This window comes from Homarus americanus, unplaced genomic scaffold (assembly GCF_018991925.1).
Source record: "Homarus americanus isolate GMGI-L3 unplaced genomic scaffold, GMGI_Hamer_2.0 scaffold19318, whole genome shotgun sequence".
NCBI lineage: Eukaryota > Metazoa > Arthropoda > Malacostraca > Decapoda > Nephropidae > Homarus > Homarus americanus.
The window spans coordinates 4,801,446-4,819,039 of record NW_024732238.1 but is presented as its reverse complement, the minus strand read 5'-3'; the positions used below and the strand labels follow the sequence as shown (position 1 = coordinate 4,819,039).

The following is a 17,594-nucleotide window of genomic DNA, read 5'->3' as shown; positions in this document are numbered from 1 at the left end:
CAGCTCCCTTTTTGCTTTTTCCTTCTTGGTGTGGACATGATGGGAGTAACCTGTCGTGGATATATGCAGGCCCAGGAGGGTCCCTCTGCTTTTGTATTCTATCTGGGCATTATTGGTTACTGATGGGTGAGTTTTCCTTCTGCATAAGGGTATCACTGTGAATTTCGGGAGACTGGTTTGGATTTTCCATTGTTTTTCGTAATTATTTACCCTTTCTAATTCCTGCCTGATGCTGTCGCCCTGTAGCGCTCGCGATTTTCCTTGATGTGTTGTTATTTGAGTGATGTCATCTGCATACATAACATCTTCGTTACCTATTCTAGTGGGAGGCGGAGTGTCACTTGTGTAGATAATATATAAGGTGGGGGAGAGGACGCTCCCCTGAGGGACTCCACTCATGAGTGGGAAGGTCTCTCCTGTGTGCTGTTCTACCCTCAGTCTGGCATTTCTGCCGTCAAGAAAGTTGCAAAGCAACTTTTCAATGTTGGTGGGAAGTCCAAGTTGGAGGATCTTATATTTTAGACCGTCGTGGGGGGGGGGGGGCACGTGGTCGCAGGCTGAGAGATCTAATGTTTTGTCCGGGTAAGGCAGCAACACGTCAGCACTGGCACCAGTAATAATAAGCCAGCGGCGATAACAATAGCCATCATCTTGAAAAATAGTCACAATATTCGAAAAACTTAAAAGCAAAATAACTGCTAAAGTATTAATTCTATCGCAAAATAACATCCAGTCAAAGTTGTTCTAAATAATATATAGTTCCCCATTAACTTGAAATATCGTTATGTTATTAATGCAATTTTGAAGGATATTGGGCGCCTTATAAGGTCGTTCAGATATCTAGACGGTCCGTCCCTCGTAACGATCTTCAAGAGTGAAGTGCTTCCCCATCTGGAGTACTGTACTGTCACCCCGTCTGGTCCCCGAGATATGCTAGGGACTGTCAGTTGGTTGAAAATGTTCAAAGGAGGGCCACCAGACTGGTGCCTGCCCTTCGGCACCTCAGCTACCCTGAGAGATTGGAGCGCCTGAACTTGCCTAGCTTATACTACAGACGGGCAAGGGGTGACCTAATTGAGGTGTATAAACATCTCAAGGGGCACTACTCAGTCGAGTGTCCTTACTTGGAGCTGGCGGACGCTCGCCCCACAAGGGGTCACAGCTCAAGATTGAAGAAGCCGCAAGTCCAGAAAACTGTGGGGGCAAACTTTTTAAGAGTGAGAGTTATGAACTCTTGGAACAATCTACCAGAAAGTGTTGTGACGGCACCGAGTGTAAGCTCTTTCAAGACCAGACTTGACCAACACTGGAGCAGATTCAGGTACATTCAGGAGCAGGTGCATGCCCAGTACTTGCCAACAGTGCGTAACAGAGACGTGACCGATCGCCCAAGCGGCGAACGAGCCGACAAGTGGTGAAGAGGATAAAAGTAAAAGTAAAAGTTATGTCGTGCCGTCAAGATTTCGGGAAAGATGTAGAATAATTCCATTTCCTGACCACACGATACAGGTCTTCTGAACTAATCTTTTTGAAGATGAAGCTGATGAAGTTCAACGTCAAAGTTGCCTGCTGAAGTCCGTAACCAGGGATGCAATTGATCAATGCTACAGAGTTAACTGGGAAATACAATATTGTAAGTACAGTACGTCTGATTATTATTATTATTATTATTATTATTATTAGAGTTTAAATAGTTTGTGGTATTTTCAGCATTAAATAATGAGGTTCATGAGGCTGACGACAGATAGCAGGATAGTCATCATAATAAACTGCCTTCATGTGATTAAATGTTAAAATATTACCACAAGTATGATATATGAATATTATCATTTTGCTCTTTTTGAGACAGATGACCAAAATCTATTCTAAATTTTCATAAAATTTTGGTCAGAGTGTAATTTTAATTAGTTTGGATATATTATTTTATTTTATGCAGCCTAAAAACATAAATGGCTTCACGTTCCTGGTTGTGGTAAATTTTTAACAGGGAACATCTTCTCGAGTGTGTGACTGGAGAGTGAGAGTCAGGGAACAGCTTCTCCTTTTTCAGAGAAGCGAATAGTTCTGTAAGAGTATCAGAGAAGAAGATTACGTAGAAGCTAGATCTTTTCAAGGTATTATAAATTAATTGTTTCTCAAATATATCAAGGGACGAAGGGACGGTAAATATTCGTTTTGGCGTCCGGTCAAGTTCGGCGATGAAGAAACATTTTTTGGTAAAATTGCAGATTACAGCAACAGTATCTGATAAAAAAAGTGTTACCAAACCTAACCTAACCTAACCTAACCTAACCGACTCTCATCATATGATGGAATCACCTATTTCTTACCTTATTGGCCTGGTTCTTGTTCGTCGTTGCATTCTGGAATTCTTACCCAACTCCACATATGTTGGTCTTTGCAATATTTACATTGTCTTGTTCTTTGTACACTTTACTGAGGTTGGAAGAACACCATGCGATTGAAAAAATGCAATAGTTTCTACTTTTTTCCTCCAAAAACTCGCAATCAGTTCCATATACTAAAAGTGACACCCATCGCAGACTTCCATGGTCGGAATTGAACTTGAATTTCAAAATATGAGAGACCCAAAATAAAACTCGAATTTGATTGGGCCAAATATACTGCGAATTAAACCCAAAATCATTTTAATTGGTTGCAAAAACTAAACCGTTTTTGATTGGATGCGTGACGTGTACGGGAATGCATGCCCGTGAGTTTTATGAAGGAGACACGCAGTGTTGGAGGTGAGGCAGGCGATAATGGAGGAAGATTAATGGAAGAAAATAGAGAAAATTTTGGATATGCTATCTCCGTTATTTTACATTTCCGCCGGTAATGTAATAGATGAAAATTATCTTATAATTAGACGTCTTATTCGAATATGATAATAGATTAGTGGTAGGAATGAACGGTGTGTAAACGCAATAATACCAAAAATAGTTATATCGATTGAGTAGTGAATTTCCGGAATTCTGTGGTTGCTGTTTACTGCAATATTACCCATTCTCATTTTTTTTAGGGTAATTGCGAAGTGTTGCGGATATTTTGCCATGACTGGCTAAGTTCCGATAAATTTACAGAGTATAGTAGTTCACACAACTCTGTTAGAAAATCAAAACTATGTTTGGTCATTATATAGGACTAACCCGAGGGCAAAATTGATTGAAAACAATTATAAAAACGCAGAATTTTCATTGTTATATTATAGTGGACACGGTTGTAGTTTGTGGAAATATGTTAAAAACGGATCTTTTTAACATAAACGCTACTTAACATTTGTGGTTATGAAGAACAGACCTAACCAACCAAACCAAACCAAACAAACCGACCTAACCTTACCTAACTTGCCCAGTATATTAAACAGAAGAACTTACTATGATATGGTGAAATTTGAGGCATTTCTGGACGTGACATGATATAGCCGCATAGGCGCAATGCAGCCCGGCGGGTTAGTCCTATATATTAACCCTATGTTTTACTAGTGTATTTCCGTCGGAAATTGCCTGTTTATTAGTTATCGCCCCCCTTCTACTGTCAACAAGGTAGGGGATCCTGTTGATCCTGTTGGCTGAAGGTTAATGGAATAAAATAGAGAAAGATTTGGCGTGCGCTATCTCCGTTATTATACATTTCCGACAGTAATGTAATGGAAGAAAATTATCTTAAAATTAGACGTCTTTTTTGTATATGGTAAAAGATTAGGGGTAGGAATGTTGTGTGAACTACTATAAAATACCTAAGTTCCTACTATTGCTATCTTACCATGAGTGGGCTCTGATTGGCTAAGTGCTTTCAGTTTAATATAGTGGGTCGAGGAAGTTAGGTAAAGTTAGGTAGGGTTTTTTTTTTTTTTTTGGTTAGGTCAGGTTCTAATAGGCTCTAGTAAATGTTGCCTCTTTTATAATTTTAAGAACATCTGTGGAAAAAATGAACAAAATCGAACAACTCCTTCTGGTGCCTGGTGGTAGTGGTGTTCTCAGACATTACCGTATTTTTAACCATTTTACAAGTTAGGTAATGTTTTCAAAGGCTTGTTTGCTGTTCCTTTTAGTATTTTACCTCACATTTTCCCTCTAATGCCCATTTTGAACAACAAATATTGTTGGTAATTGGGGAGGTCTTACCTGGTTAAAAATACTCGAAAAATATAAATTTGCGCTGGAAACGTAATGTAATTTTTTTGCCTTCTCCCTATATAAATAGAAATATGAAATTCCTTTTAGTAGTTTCCATGCATAACAGAAATATGCTTAGGTATGTTTATAGCTACACAACGATCGACTCATGGTGAAATAAATGCCAAATGCCACCAGTGTCATGGTCAAATATAGTTCTCGCGTTGTTCACCGGTAATGGACAATTAACCAGTCAGAGCGCACTCTTAAATTAGCGTTAGTAGGAACTTAGCCATTCACGGCAAAATATACACTGCTATTTGGATATGCTGAACATAAATATGCTATATTTGTTCTTGTGTAAATGCATAGTTTTCTAAAAGGTAGTTTAATGTTTAAGAAAAGGTGTCCAGGTTAAGGAGCCTTAAACTGGAATTCCACGGAGTTGTCTGTATACCTGTACACTATCTTTACATTTTCTTACAGATGATAATCCCCATCCGTTGCTTTACCTGTGGGAAGGTGATCGGCAACAAGTGGGAGAGCTATCTTGGACTCTTGTCAGCTGAGTATACTGAAGGGTGAGTTCTTCAAGTCAGTCATGATTTTCTTGTCTGATTACTGTATTAGTGTTTGCATATGCAATTTTATGGGTATCATTATCATTTCGTTCATCCAGGGAATCTTAGGAATTTAGGTTAAGTTAGATATAGTTCCTTGGTTTTGCGGCTAGGTTAGATTAGATCAAAATCATTCAAAACTGTCTGAAAAACAAAAGGATGACTGAAACAGTAATTTTACCATTTTATGATTGTGTAATGTCTTGATTTATGAATTTTTTTTTAGAATGTATTTAAATTGTTGGTGTGGTAAATTTACTGGATTGAGGAATACATATTTAATTTTGTATTGTTTTTTTTATACTACTGTAGTTGACGATTCTCATACAAATATAGTATTTTATTGTTTGCTTTGCTTGTGACACATCAGCAAGTGACTTGAAATAACTTAATTTTTATTTTTTATTCACATTTGTTTTGGAATACATGTATGTTTAATTTTGAATAGCGACTTATTTGTGTCACCAGACTTGACTTTTAATCAGTTCTTATTGTGTATTGTCTCTCCCATTTCCTGTTTTTGCCACTTTTCATTTACCCTTATCTGCCTTATTGTCCCCCTCATCAAACCAGGAGGGGGATGTAAAGAAGTATAATTTCCTTCTCTACGTCCTTGAAAGCTGAGCATGGTATATTGACCACTGTGTGATGGATTATATTTAATTATAGTGTGTGGTTATACAAGATCCCAAATTATTTTAGTATTGTAATTAGTACTGTAACATGAATGGGGATTTGCTCATTTTTAGTGGCAATACAGTATGTGAATTGTCATTTCCTAATCCTTTACCAACATCAGGTAAATTCCTCTCCTTCTTACGCTATGTTCCTCACACAAGATAATCTCCATATTCCAGATCCAGCACTGTTCTGACCTTTTGTCTTCCTGTGGTTGCCAGAAAATTGTTAAATTATTAAAATTGTTTTGCAGATTTTATTAAAGTTTGGATTTTTACTTTCTACTGTATTTCAAAATAGTTTATTAAGTCATTAGAAATTAATTTTGATGATAAAAAACATGAATTCAGCCGCTTCTACTGCAACTTACCCTCTTAGTACATTAGCATGATGTCTAATACTATTTCAGTTCTATTGCTTTACTATTAGAAATACAGTACACATTTAACCACTGATCATGGTAATATGCACTCATTCTTACCAACACATTCACCTGAAACAAACTCATTCACTTCCACTAACACATGGCCACCAACTCTCATTTCATAAGGTTGTTTATTCCTGTCAGTGATGCACTGGATGCCCTGGGCTTGAAGCGGTACTGCTGCCGAAGGATGCTCCTTGGCCATGTGGACCTCATTGAAAAGCTTCTCAACTATGCCCCACTGGAGAAGTAACTGCATTCTTCAAGTGAATTAAAAAAGGTGAGCCCAACTCCAGTCTTCATTTGCCCATCCAAACTAACCTGGATAGAGTCATTGCTCAAGGAGAAGTTATGGCATCTGGTAAGCACTAAATATTGTAATAAATAATGTATTGCAGCAGTTCACCTCCGAGTAATCTGAGTAAATGATGTATAACTCATCCATAGGCCAGTGGGTAAAGATATATGGTGTACTGTATAAAATACTTTTACACGCTCGTCTGCCCGCGATCCTTTTATAACTACATTACAATAGGTATGCAATTTCTCCATAATTCCCATACAGTCTTATTTAGGTTCATTTGTTGCTGGGTTAGTAAAACATTATCACAAAATAATCAGTTTTCACAAAAAGAACACCACACCCAATCCTAGATGAGTTAATGCACAATATTAAATTCTTGGCGGCTTTGTTTACATAGCCCAAACAGCTTACCACAACAGCTGTGAATTGAATAATATTGAAGTGTATTTATCAGTACTTAATCAATAATATTGTCCAGTAAACCCTCGATAACTCGGCATTTGATAACTTGGAATTTAATATAACTCAGCATGGATATGGTTTCGGAATGTATTTTAGTATAACTCGGGAAATGCTGAGATATCTAAAATTATCTGGCCACCTTCATCACCTACCATGCCTCTGTGTCACCTACCATGCCCACCATGCACTTGTGTCACCTACTATGATGCTTCATTCTTTGCCTGCAGTGCTGGCAAGTGTTACTTTTTTACATTTAGTAATTACATGAACACATATATGGGTTGGTAATTTTTATTGTATTTTTGTAAGGGGGTGGGGGGGAGTGCCTCGATAAGTCGGAATTTGGGATAACCCGGCAAGGCCAGAGCTCCATATGTGCCGAGTTATCAGAGGTTTACTGTAGTGTATTATGCACCTGCATATACCATGGTTTATTAGTTTATCAGTTGTCTTATTATACAAGTAGCTAAATGGAGCCATCATGTATTACTCAAAGGTAACAAACAATATTGTAAGGAATTTATATCCCCACATCAAATACTTTACAGTACAGTATGTTAAAATGCCCCCATTGTAAGTTGATTGTGCTGAAAGCTCTCTCTAGGAACACATCCTGAGCTTTCAACGGCTATTACTGTACATGTTGGAATGCATTAATTCATATGGGGAAAAATTCCTCATTATATAATGTTTAACTATAAGTTGCATTTCTCTGGAACACATCCTTGATGTATAATGAAGACCCCCTGCATTTCCCATTTGTTCTCCGAGTTGAAATACAAAATTTCACCTGACGAATAGTTTCCAGGAATCTTACCCATTCATTAATTGAAGGGTACCTGAACTGCATGTTTATAATCATTCTTAAAAATTAGCATGTTAATAAAAGTCATGTATTTAATCTCTTGATATATTCAACACACTGTTCATCATATCAGTGGAGTGGTTGATTGTGAAATGATTATACAGTACTGTATTAGTCTATGCATTTACATATTGTTAATTTAGTTGTTTTTCTTTGTATCTTTTAGATTTTGGAGATTGGAAGGATTTCATATTTTTATTACTTGTCATACTGCAAGTTTAATGAAAGACTCGAGGAAGAATGTTCCGGTACACAAGGCCTGAAAAGGTTGATCTGTTATCTATCATTCACTGGCAGATTCAGGACTACTCAATGGGTGGGTCACAGATCCAGCAGACACTAGGGTGATCAGTGATGAGGAAGAGAAGGATGAATAATGATGACAAACTCGTACTCTTATACAGAATTAGTAGATTACGTCAAAATTTCATGACCAACCTCATATTTTCTTTGTTTGTATCTGCCAGTGTCATCATTTCTCATATGGCAGTTTAAGTTATAATAAAATGAAACCAAAATTCTGTAGTTTTTTTTTGCCAATTTATTCCAGTACAGGTACAGTTGATTTATAATGTTAGATTATTTTGTTCAGAATATGAAACAAACACACTCAAATTCTGCCTTCACCTACTCATTCTTATTGTTTTAATAGATGTTTCCTGTTTTGGTATTTCCTTTCCAAAGCAAACCTCTGAGTATTTATCTTGTTCAGCCCTGTTGCTTCATACAGGTCAACGTCACCCATTAGCATCACTTTTACTTTTAGTGCATCCTTTTTAACTAGGTTTTCGATTCCTGCTAATTATTTTCCATCATAACCAATGCGTTAATTCTATAATTCTTCTTATCGTCTTATATTCTCCCACATATTAAAAAAAATATATGAAAAGTGTAATCAGAGAACAGTACAGTATACCACAAAAATAGCCCATGTAATATGCAGGACTAGATAATAAAGTAGACAACAAGAATTTAAGGAGAACTTGAACTGTGCCAGTCATGCGAGAGAAAAAAAGGCAAGTAGAAAGGAAGTACATTACATTATACTCTCGATTTAATGGAATCCAATTTAATGAACTCTTGATTTAGCAGAAGGAATATTTTCCATTATTTTTAGCTCGATTTAGTGAACTGCTGTAGTTTGTTAAATTGAGATTAATTCTGTTAAGCTCACACCTGCGGAGACACCTCAGACACATGATATTTACATAGAAACATTAGAAACATTATTCATGGCTTAGCTTATACTAGGGGGTTTGGTGTTTGTTTTAAATTTGTCTTATTATTTCCAAACTTTTTTCCCATTAATAGCTGCACTATTTTGACTTTCTCCCCTACACCAGGACACAGACTGAGTGAATGTCAACAAACCCCACGTGCCAAGCGTCGCATTTGGCGTGGAATTTAACAGAATCATGCTCACAATTTAGTGAACTAGTTTGCTAAATCGAGTCAAAATAACGGAAGTTCGATTTAAAGGAAAGGGTGGCTCAAACTAGTTCGTTAAATTGAGAAAATACTGTATATGACCACTAACTCGAGAGCCCTTCTCTTAACAACTGTGTAGACCGTTCTCAAGCAAAATCTAGCACTTAATCCAACAAACCTAACCCATAACTACATCATTGTTTACTGTAATGACCTAACACCAGGTATACTGTACATGGTTCCTCTATGATGTCAACATTATAAAGATCTTACCCGAGTCGGCCAGCCAGGCCTAGCCGCCAGAAAAATTGTCAAAAGTAACCTCTTTCCACAAGTGTCCATTGAGGGAATGTTAAGGAAAAACCGTTCCCCTAAAAACTTGTAATATTGTACACATGTGAACAAGGATTGTGGAAGAAATGAAGGGCTGCCCTGTGAAAGATCAACAAATGGCTGTGTGCAGAAACTTCACATAGTACACATTTGATGTTTCCCTTTCATGGTAAGCTTGTATGCAACATTTGTTTCCTCAAGTATGGAAAACAATGGATAATAAAACTATTTTTACAGATGTTAACATTCAGGGCTAATTACAGTTTTCTTGCTAGGGTGAGCTCCATGGAATCTACTTGATGTTTGACTTGCTGATACAAGGTACCAGGGCAGAATATGTTCGGATCACTTCATCCTCGCTAAGTGGTGAAAACCGAGTTGTATACTTGTATTCGTAATACTGTATGGTACTTTCAGGACTTGATTTTAGAAAAAGGTGCTGGGTGACCAGCATCGGTATTCTTCAGGTTACAAGACAAGTAGATTCTGATGACACTGAATTTATCTTCCTGTTGCATTTCTTGTACTGTAACTATACTTCAGTATTTTGAATATGCAATATTTTCATAAAACATCAATATTGTTAGAACTTCTAATCTTACAATAATGTATCTGCAGTTTTCCCATGGAGAACGTACAGTAGCTAAAAAAAGTATCTGACGCGATGGGTCGGAAGACATTTGAAATTATACGTACAACTCGTGATGTCTCGGGAGGGTTGGTATGCGTGTCTTCACCCCACCGCCATTCAGTATCCAACACAGAGGGTGAGTTGACATACAGGAATAAAATAATTGATTCAGTGATTACTATCACATAGTATAATGAGACAGCATGCATATCCCAATACCTATCATCTGTGGTCTTGTATTGTTTCACACAGAGTATGCACAGATACTTTTTTTTAGCTACTGTACATGTGAAAGGACTAGTTCAGTAAAATATTAGCATTCAAGAGAACTAACAATTTATGAAATGTACTGTACTACGTACTTGAGCAGTAGAGTCGCCCTTATACAGATGTTCAGGAAATAATATACTCGAGGGATTAAATCATTGTATTCAAGGGATTAAGTCATTCTACTCAACAGGCTAATGAGTTATATCCAGGGGATTGTCATCATACTCAAGTGGTTAAAACAAGTTATCGGAAGATATTTTCTGTAATAAATAACATCTTTGCTTACAATATCAAACTTTTAAAGAACCTGAGACGATGTCAATCCAGAACGGGTTTTACCAGGATGCCCAGACCAGGTGAACTACATCACCAGGAGAACTAAGAAACCAAGAGAAGTAAGAGTGATGGTGAACTAGGAGAAAAACAATATGACAATCCAGAAGACAATGCAGAAGGAGGCGATGATGAAGGGGTAGATGAGGCAGCGACTGAGGTACATGACTCTGCCAGCAGGTACCCTGCGGAAGGTGGACAGTGTCAGCTGGTGGTGGTGTGACCAGGTGTAGATAAGCTACGATTAGGATAATGCATTTTTCCTTACCAGGTTACTGTATCGATATTAAGTTAAATTCAGTCATTCATAAGAGACCTACCAGTTAATAAAGTATAATATGCCCATTTGAATAACAAGTGATATCAATAATACAGTTAAAGGGAGTTAATTACATTACATTAATTACATATATCACATTCAAGAGTTATTACATTTTAGGTACGGTATTGTATTTAAGGAAATTATATTTAAGTTTTCATATTTAAGGGTTATTACGTACAGAATATGAATTATTACATTTAAGGAAGTTATTGCTTTGAAGGGCATTAGTAAGGTGGCAGCTCACTTGATAGTGAAGAAGGTAGAGTAGTCAGGAGCCTTGTTGCCCAGGAGGGGTGACACCTGCACCACTCTCGTCCCATGTCTTTCGGGCTCCTTCTCCAGGTGCTCTACTGTAACATGGATGATGATGATGCTGAAGATGACAAAGATGCAGAAGAAGAACCACAAGTCAAGCATCTTAATGTAGGCGGTGTCTGGGAGGTCACTCGACACCTGGTTGAAGAGTGTGTACAGCACCAGCAGCGTCGTCAACGTCATCACGGCTCGCACCTGCGACACTACTAGTTCTTAAAATTCCTCCTTGAACATCTATTTTAGGGCTCACACTTGTAACACGTGTACATAACTCCCTTCCCGGACAACCGTATTACAGTTTTTGTACATGAGGTATTAATTAGTGAACAGCTATGAACAAGGGTAACTTAAGAATTGGTTATGAGTTGCATAAGGCATGAGTAGTTGGACAGCACAAACCTGAGGGATGCTTGTGCCAGGGATGGGTTGGGGGGTATGGAAGAATTTATCCCAGTCGGTTAGTCAGTAAGAAAAGGAGCTCATAGAGCTGTATAACACAGTAGATACAAAATGCACAGAGGAATAAGATTTAAAGAAATATGTGTGATTTAGTTCGCGTGTACTTGTATCATTTAAACGAGGACTTATTGTATTTCCTAGATGTACCCGGTAATTGTTGTTGACTAAAGTAATTTTTTTTATAGATAAACATTTATTGATACAAGATATTTGCATGATAAGAATTTAGAGGCACTTCCAGCTTGGAAACTTAAGGCAGGACCAACACATTCCTGAGGGCCCAAGGGAAAATACTGTACTCCACTTTAGGTCACGGGAGGTGACCCGATCACCAAAAGCCAGGGAAGTGACTCATACTTACTGTCAGCCATTATATACTTGTATTGTCTATGTATATGCTGAGCCAGTGAGAACTTGTCTGAAAGTTTTATTGAATGTACCGGGTATCTATTTCTATATATCTATATATTTCTATCTATCTATATCTTTGTATATCTATTATCTAATCTAATGCCAAAGAAGACACTCACTTAGGCCATTGGAGGTGTGGGGAGGCACTCATTTAGGTCCAGGGAAGGCACTTACTTAGGTCCAGAGGGGGCACTTACTTAGGGCCAGGGGGATAACACACTTAAGTTACACAGAAACTGACCTGGAAGGCGACCAGTTTGATGTACAAGGTGCCATAGCCAATGCCCAGCAGGAGGAAAGTAGGCAAGAAGATGGTAAGCATTAACAGGCTCCACCGCCGCTTCAGCTGGAACACCACCTGCAGGATGTGTCACTGTCATACATGAACCTTTGGCATAATTGTCATTTTGCTATACATGACCCATGAGCATGATTGCCATTTTTAATACATGACCCTGTATGTCTATGGCATATAATCCTGTGTGTGTGTGTGTGTGTGGGTGGGCGTGTGCGTAATGGACTACAGTGTACTTTACTTGAATATTCATCGACTCAACACTTGTTTGTACTGCTTTATATAAATAGATCACGACTCAGTTTTCCTGACTTAGTGATATATAGTGCCTTAATCATGAGTTTTATGTATCTAGGAATACAGTGTGTGACTCCATTAAAACTGGACATACATCCAGGACAGCATAGCCGGAGTGGGTCTTGAGGGAGATGTGTATGTCCTGGACGGTATATTTAGATAGCTGGGCCATGCCACTGTATACCACGGATGCATTCTGTCGGAGGGAGAGTCAGTTGGTTAGTAAGTTAAATTAGTTGGTTTGTTTGTTATTTAGGGCACTAATGCATTAATTTATTTGTTTAAGAACGTCACTTTAACCTCCATCATCATGTCACCTTAATCTTCACGTCACTCTAACCTCCAGCAACATGTCACCTTGAGGGCGAGGACGTTGGTATCAGCCGAGGCCAGCTTGACAATGATGAGGCATGTCTGTGTATCGAACGGGTACTTGAAGAGCCTGAAGTGACAGTTGAAGCTGCCGTAGTACTGACGCCGTTGCACCAGACGTCCACTGTTGGCCTGGTAGATGGTGTCTGTCGGCCAGTGAAGCTGATCATTGAAGCTGGTTACTGCTAGTTAGGCTGATCACTGTGAGTTATGGCCAATCACAGTAAGTGATATAGGACAAAGGTAAGTTATTGTTTTGTGTTGATTAGATACTAATTCCTTGATTGTGGTGACTTGACCCCTTGGCTGTAGTTACTTAATGTAGTTAGGATGTGTGTGGCTCTAAATATTTTGATATGTGATAGTTTTATAGAGGAGGTGTCTAGGCAAATGGGCCCTAGCTCTAATGGGCCCCCAGTCCCAATTGGCCCGAATCTTGATAGGTTTCAATCCAAACTGGCCGTAAGTTTTATGGTTAAGTTAAGCTGGGTACTATTAGTGCTGGGCTCGATTTGTCTTGCAGCCTTAAGAGGATGGAGAGATGAGGCTTTATTGTACTGAGAGGAGAGAAAGGTGGAAATTAGAACATATATTATAGAGGAAACAGAGGAAGGTATAAGTCATGTGCTTATCAGGAATTAGTGAAGAAGAGGAAGAGGTGAAGATGTAAGACCGTGCCCATCTGAATGCCGTTGAAGAAGAATGTGCCCGTTGTAGAAGTCAGTAAAGAAGAGGAAGAATATATGCACAGAAGGACATACCCATCTGGACATCAGTGAAGGCGGGCGGGTCAGGGGTGCCAGTCTGCTTCACATATACTCCGCTCTTCAGCATCTTCAACTGGCCGTCGTTTACGTTCAGAAACTCAACCTCAGGCGTCCAGATCTTCTCCTCCTCCTCTCCGCTCAACATGTTCTTTCCCTCCTCAGTCTTGATATTCTTGAATCTGAGGTTTCTGTCAGTCCAAGAGAGAGAAATTTCAATCTCCATGTGGAAAGCGAGGTTAATGTCGTCTATTTTCGAGAATCTGATGAGGTCTACGACAGGTACAATCTGTAGAGGAGTATTGAAAATGACTCCTGGTGGCGGGCGGTGGTTGTGGTACCTGTCACTAAAGTAGATGATTGTACAGTTCTCTTCGTCACTGCCATCCAAGCAATCATCCCGGAGGTTGCAACGCACAGAGCGGTGCACACATGATCCATCCGTGCACATGAACTCTTGTGTCGTGCACGCTGACAAACCCAACACCACACTGCTTCTTGGCAGGAGGTCACAGAAGGAGGTGATGACATGCCAGGTCCGTCGGCCAATTGGATATTCCGAGGGACGCATTAAAGGGAGAGTGGCCAGGGTGACATTGCTCACTGTATCTTGTAATATCCACTCCTTCACACCCGAGTGATAAATTATCATGCCATAATAACCTCTAAAAAAAGGTCGACCATTCATGTATCCATCCAGGAGAAAGCGTGTATTGTGCTCTCGTTTCTGGCACATACCTCGCAACTGCACGTAATCCAGGTTGGTTCTACTACAGGAAAAGCAGAATTTGTCAGTACAACCGATATCGCCCCACTGGTCATCGTACTTGCGTAACACTAAACAGTTCGACTTTTTCCCACTGTTGGGCTCTCCAGGGCTCCAGGCAGTATACGTCAGCAGTTTTCCGTCAACTGTCCTCCATTTCCCTTCTTCGGCAGCGTCTGTTGCTCCAAGGTAGAGAAACCGGTAACTCTTGCCAGCACAGACGTCAGTGAAATGCTGTTGTGCATCTTGGAATAGCTGAGAATTGGCTTCTTCGTCTCCAGGAATATAAAACATGGAATCTGTGAGCCTACAGAAGTTCTCGGCATCTGCAGGGACCGTCTTCTGTGGTATGATGACAACCTTCTCCCGTGCCTTACAGAAGGTTTTGATATGAACTGTTTCAGTCTTCACATTGGATTCTTGGATAGAGGTGGTGTCTGTTGAGAAGACGTTGCCACGGGGATTGGCTGAACAGGAAGCGATGCTCTCTATAATGCTGGGGTCCACCTCATAATCCCAAATGTTCACCTGTAAAGATATGAGAATTGGTATAGTAAAATACGAGTATAATAGGAGAGATTCAAAGACATTTAGAGTCAGTACACCAAGCCACGTCAACCCTCCCACATGTTCCTCATCCAGCAGGGGAACACACATGTTCTTCACCCATTCATCATCTGTTCTTCAGTCAGTAAGAACACAGACCTGGGTGATGTAACCGCTGAGACTCTGGTCAGCATCCAGGCCTCCATCAAAGGTGTCCTGTTCTTGACCCAGATAGAGCGTTCCATTGAGAGGGATGAGGGTGGCCTTGCTCTCCAGGACGCCCTCCATCAATTTCCTCCCGTCCACATACACCCTGCAGGAGGTAGTTGATGAATTGATGGATAGTTAAGAGTTTTACAGTATGGGGAAACAGTTGAGACTATTGACAGTTTTTTTTGTGATATTTGACAAATAGTTGAGAAGTTGTTGAAGTACTTACTGAGAAATTTGGGAGATATAATTGACAGTTTGTGAGAGATTATTGACAAATTTGAGAGATTATTGACAGACAGTTGAAAGATTGTTAAGACTCTAAAAAACTATTGAGAGATAGGTTACTGGTGTAAGGAATGGAGTATGGTATGGTGGGTAGGATTAGATTGGTGGGTGATAAGCACCAACCTGAAGGCGGGATGGGTGAACACGAAGCAGTGGAGATGCCATACTTCCAGGGTGTCGTCTACCTCAAGGTGGACTCTGGCAGACTCCTTCTCATCATTGTAGTAAAAGTTGAGATCGTCCTCACTTTGAACTGTGGAGGAGATGAAGCTGTCACATCCAGACTTGGACTAATTACATTATTGAAGGTCAATTACAATTTCAATTACAATTACTCTTCTAATGTTTAAAATAAATTTAAATTACAATTGTCTTTTATTTTCAAAGTTCAATGACAAATATTAAATCAATTACTCAAAATATTGTAATTAATTACAATCAGTTTCAATTACAATTACTAATTGATCCAAACCTGGTCAAGACACACTGCATTTATATGTCTGTTTATCTGTCAGTTTTCATACTCCCCACATCATCACACCCTCTGGCTGCACGACACGTGATGGATCTCTGTCAGCATTTTTTTTTTTACTCCAGAACATTTGAAACATTATTATCTTAAATGCCCAATGATAAGCAAGGCAGTGAGTGGGTTTTAATAATATTAAAAAATGGGAATAAGAATAAGTGGGTGGATTTAAGAGGCCACAAAAGAGAAAGGAAAATAAGTGGGTCTCAAGTACTCAGTGTTGGGGTGGACTCATTTACTCACAGAGAGGGTGGACTCAGCTACTCACAGAAGAGCAAGGCATTATCAACCTCGTTAGAGTAGGCGTAGGAGAGGAAGGCCACAATGTCCCTCCTGTAGGCAGTTATCCAGAAGCGGTAGCAGATGGTGACATTGTCCAGGGGGGACAGCAAGGGACCTCCACTGAAGTTGTGACGAACGAACACCTCTGTTGACCCGGGGTCATACACTCCCGTCTGTAGTCCGAACACCTTAGTCTCCTTATCTTCTGAGGGGTTAAAGGTCATTACATCAATCTTCTCATCAGTTATGCTCTGCACTTGTGGTCAAATGTCACGAGGTCAGTCTCCATTAAGGTGCGCCTTAGATGTTTCCATTGTTTATGAAGACAATTAAGATCTAAAGAGTTCACTTCATGAATTATTTAGGCCTTCTATTTTTACCTGACTAATTAACGACATATGTGAGAGAGAGAGAGGGCACAGGTTAAGATGAGGTACTCACGTGAGAGCCCTGAAGCAGTGTGAGCCACACACAGCACTACCACCATCCACCCGCTACCACCCATCACGCCCAACTGACCTGCTCCACCTCCATCCCAGCCTTTATGACCACCACCACTACTCCAACCATTGTCATCCACCTCCACCATCTTTACCACCACCACCACCACCACCACCACATACTATCATAGATATGTTAGTTGATGTTGAATTCTGAAATCGAAGTATCTTGTCACACATGCAGTTGATGTTGGCAAAATGGCATTGGAGAAGGTACTGAAGAAAAACTCCGATTTGGTCATATTTTTATAACATGCACACAAGATCTCTAATTACTTGTCACAAAATCATCTGTGATAATAAAATCTGATGATGAAATCATAAAATAAATACTGTATTCACTAATATCATTGATTTGTAAAAAAAAAAAATTGTTTTATAGGTCCCTTGATATATTATTGCATTACATTACTCTCCTTGATGACTATAATAAAAATGAATACATTAATCCCACCTTTGCTCGTTTCACTGAGGATTCATTTCATCTTTTCATGAATTATTAATGATGATTTGTAGTGAACTGTTCCACAAGGTGGATGTGAAGTACATGTACTGTACTGTACTCTCAGGGTTAAGTTCCGTGGCTTGCTTACTGTTATGATTATTTTATGCTGACAGGTTTATCATGCTTGTCGTGATGAATGTTATACCATTGGGTAAAAATTTTAGCGTTATGGAGCGATTTCTTGTTGATTAATCTACATGACGCTTGGTGGTGTGAGTTATGAAATAGCAACACTAGTTTGTTCTTTCCGAGCCTATATAAAATTAA

The 17,594-nt window shown here is 39.2% G+C and overlaps 2 protein-coding genes across 2 annotated transcripts; one reads left to right on the top strand and one right to left on the bottom strand.

Moving 5' to 3' along the window:
- Window positions 1-1,412: 1,412 nt before the first annotated feature.
- LOC121868357 (DNA-directed RNA polymerases I, II, and III subunit RPABC5) lies at window positions 1,413-7,989 on the top strand. The gene is made up of 4 exons (XM_042368872.1): window positions 1,413-1,633; window positions 4,605-4,699; window positions 5,985-6,120; window positions 7,638-7,989. Exons 1-3 carry the CDS (start codon window positions 1,589-1,591, stop codon window positions 6,091-6,093), a joined length of 249 nt encoding a protein of 82 aa, XP_042224806.1. The 5' UTR covers window positions 1,413-1,588; the 3' UTR covers window positions 6,094-6,120; window positions 7,638-7,989.
- Window positions 7,990-12,399: 4,410 nt separating this feature from the next.
- On the bottom strand, window positions 12,400-16,546 carry LOC121868220. Its single transcript, XM_042368531.1, has 4 exons — window positions 16,309-16,546; window positions 15,635-15,764; window positions 15,173-15,326; window positions 12,400-14,995 (listed from the first exon to the last, which is right to left on the bottom strand). Exons 1-4 carry the CDS (start codon window positions 16,544-16,546, stop codon window positions 13,658-13,660), a joined length of 1,860 nt encoding a protein of 619 aa, XP_042224465.1. The 3' UTR covers window positions 12,400-13,657.
- Between the last annotated feature and the right edge of the window lie 1,048 nt (window positions 16,547-17,594).

Excerpts from the sequence above, each read along its gene's own strand:
- LOC121868357 (XM_042368872.1), top strand. The coding sequence starts at position 1,589 with ATGCAATTGATCAATGCTACAGAGTTAACTGGGAAATACAATATT. Across the intron at positions 1,634-4,604 it reads TAACTGGGAAATACAATATT|ATGATAATCCCCATCCGTTG; the intron begins GTAAGTACAGTA and ends ATTTTCTTACAG. Across the intron at positions 4,700-5,984 it reads TCAGCTGAGTATACTGAAGG|TGATGCACTGGATGCCCTGG; the intron begins GTGAGTTCTTCA and ends TATTCCTGTCAG.
- LOC121868220 (XM_042368531.1), bottom strand. The coding sequence starts at position 16,546 with ATGACCTTTAACCCCTCAGAAGATAAGGAGACTAAGGTGTTCGGACTA. Across the intron at positions 15,765-16,308 it reads TGATAATGCCTTGCTCTTCT|TTCAAAGTGAGGACGATCTC; the intron begins GTGAGTAGCTGA and ends TCTCCTCCACAG. Across the intron at positions 15,327-15,634 it reads TTCACCCATCCCGCCTTCAG|GGTGTATGTGGACGGGAGGA; the intron begins GTTGGTGCTTAT and ends TACCTCCTGCAG.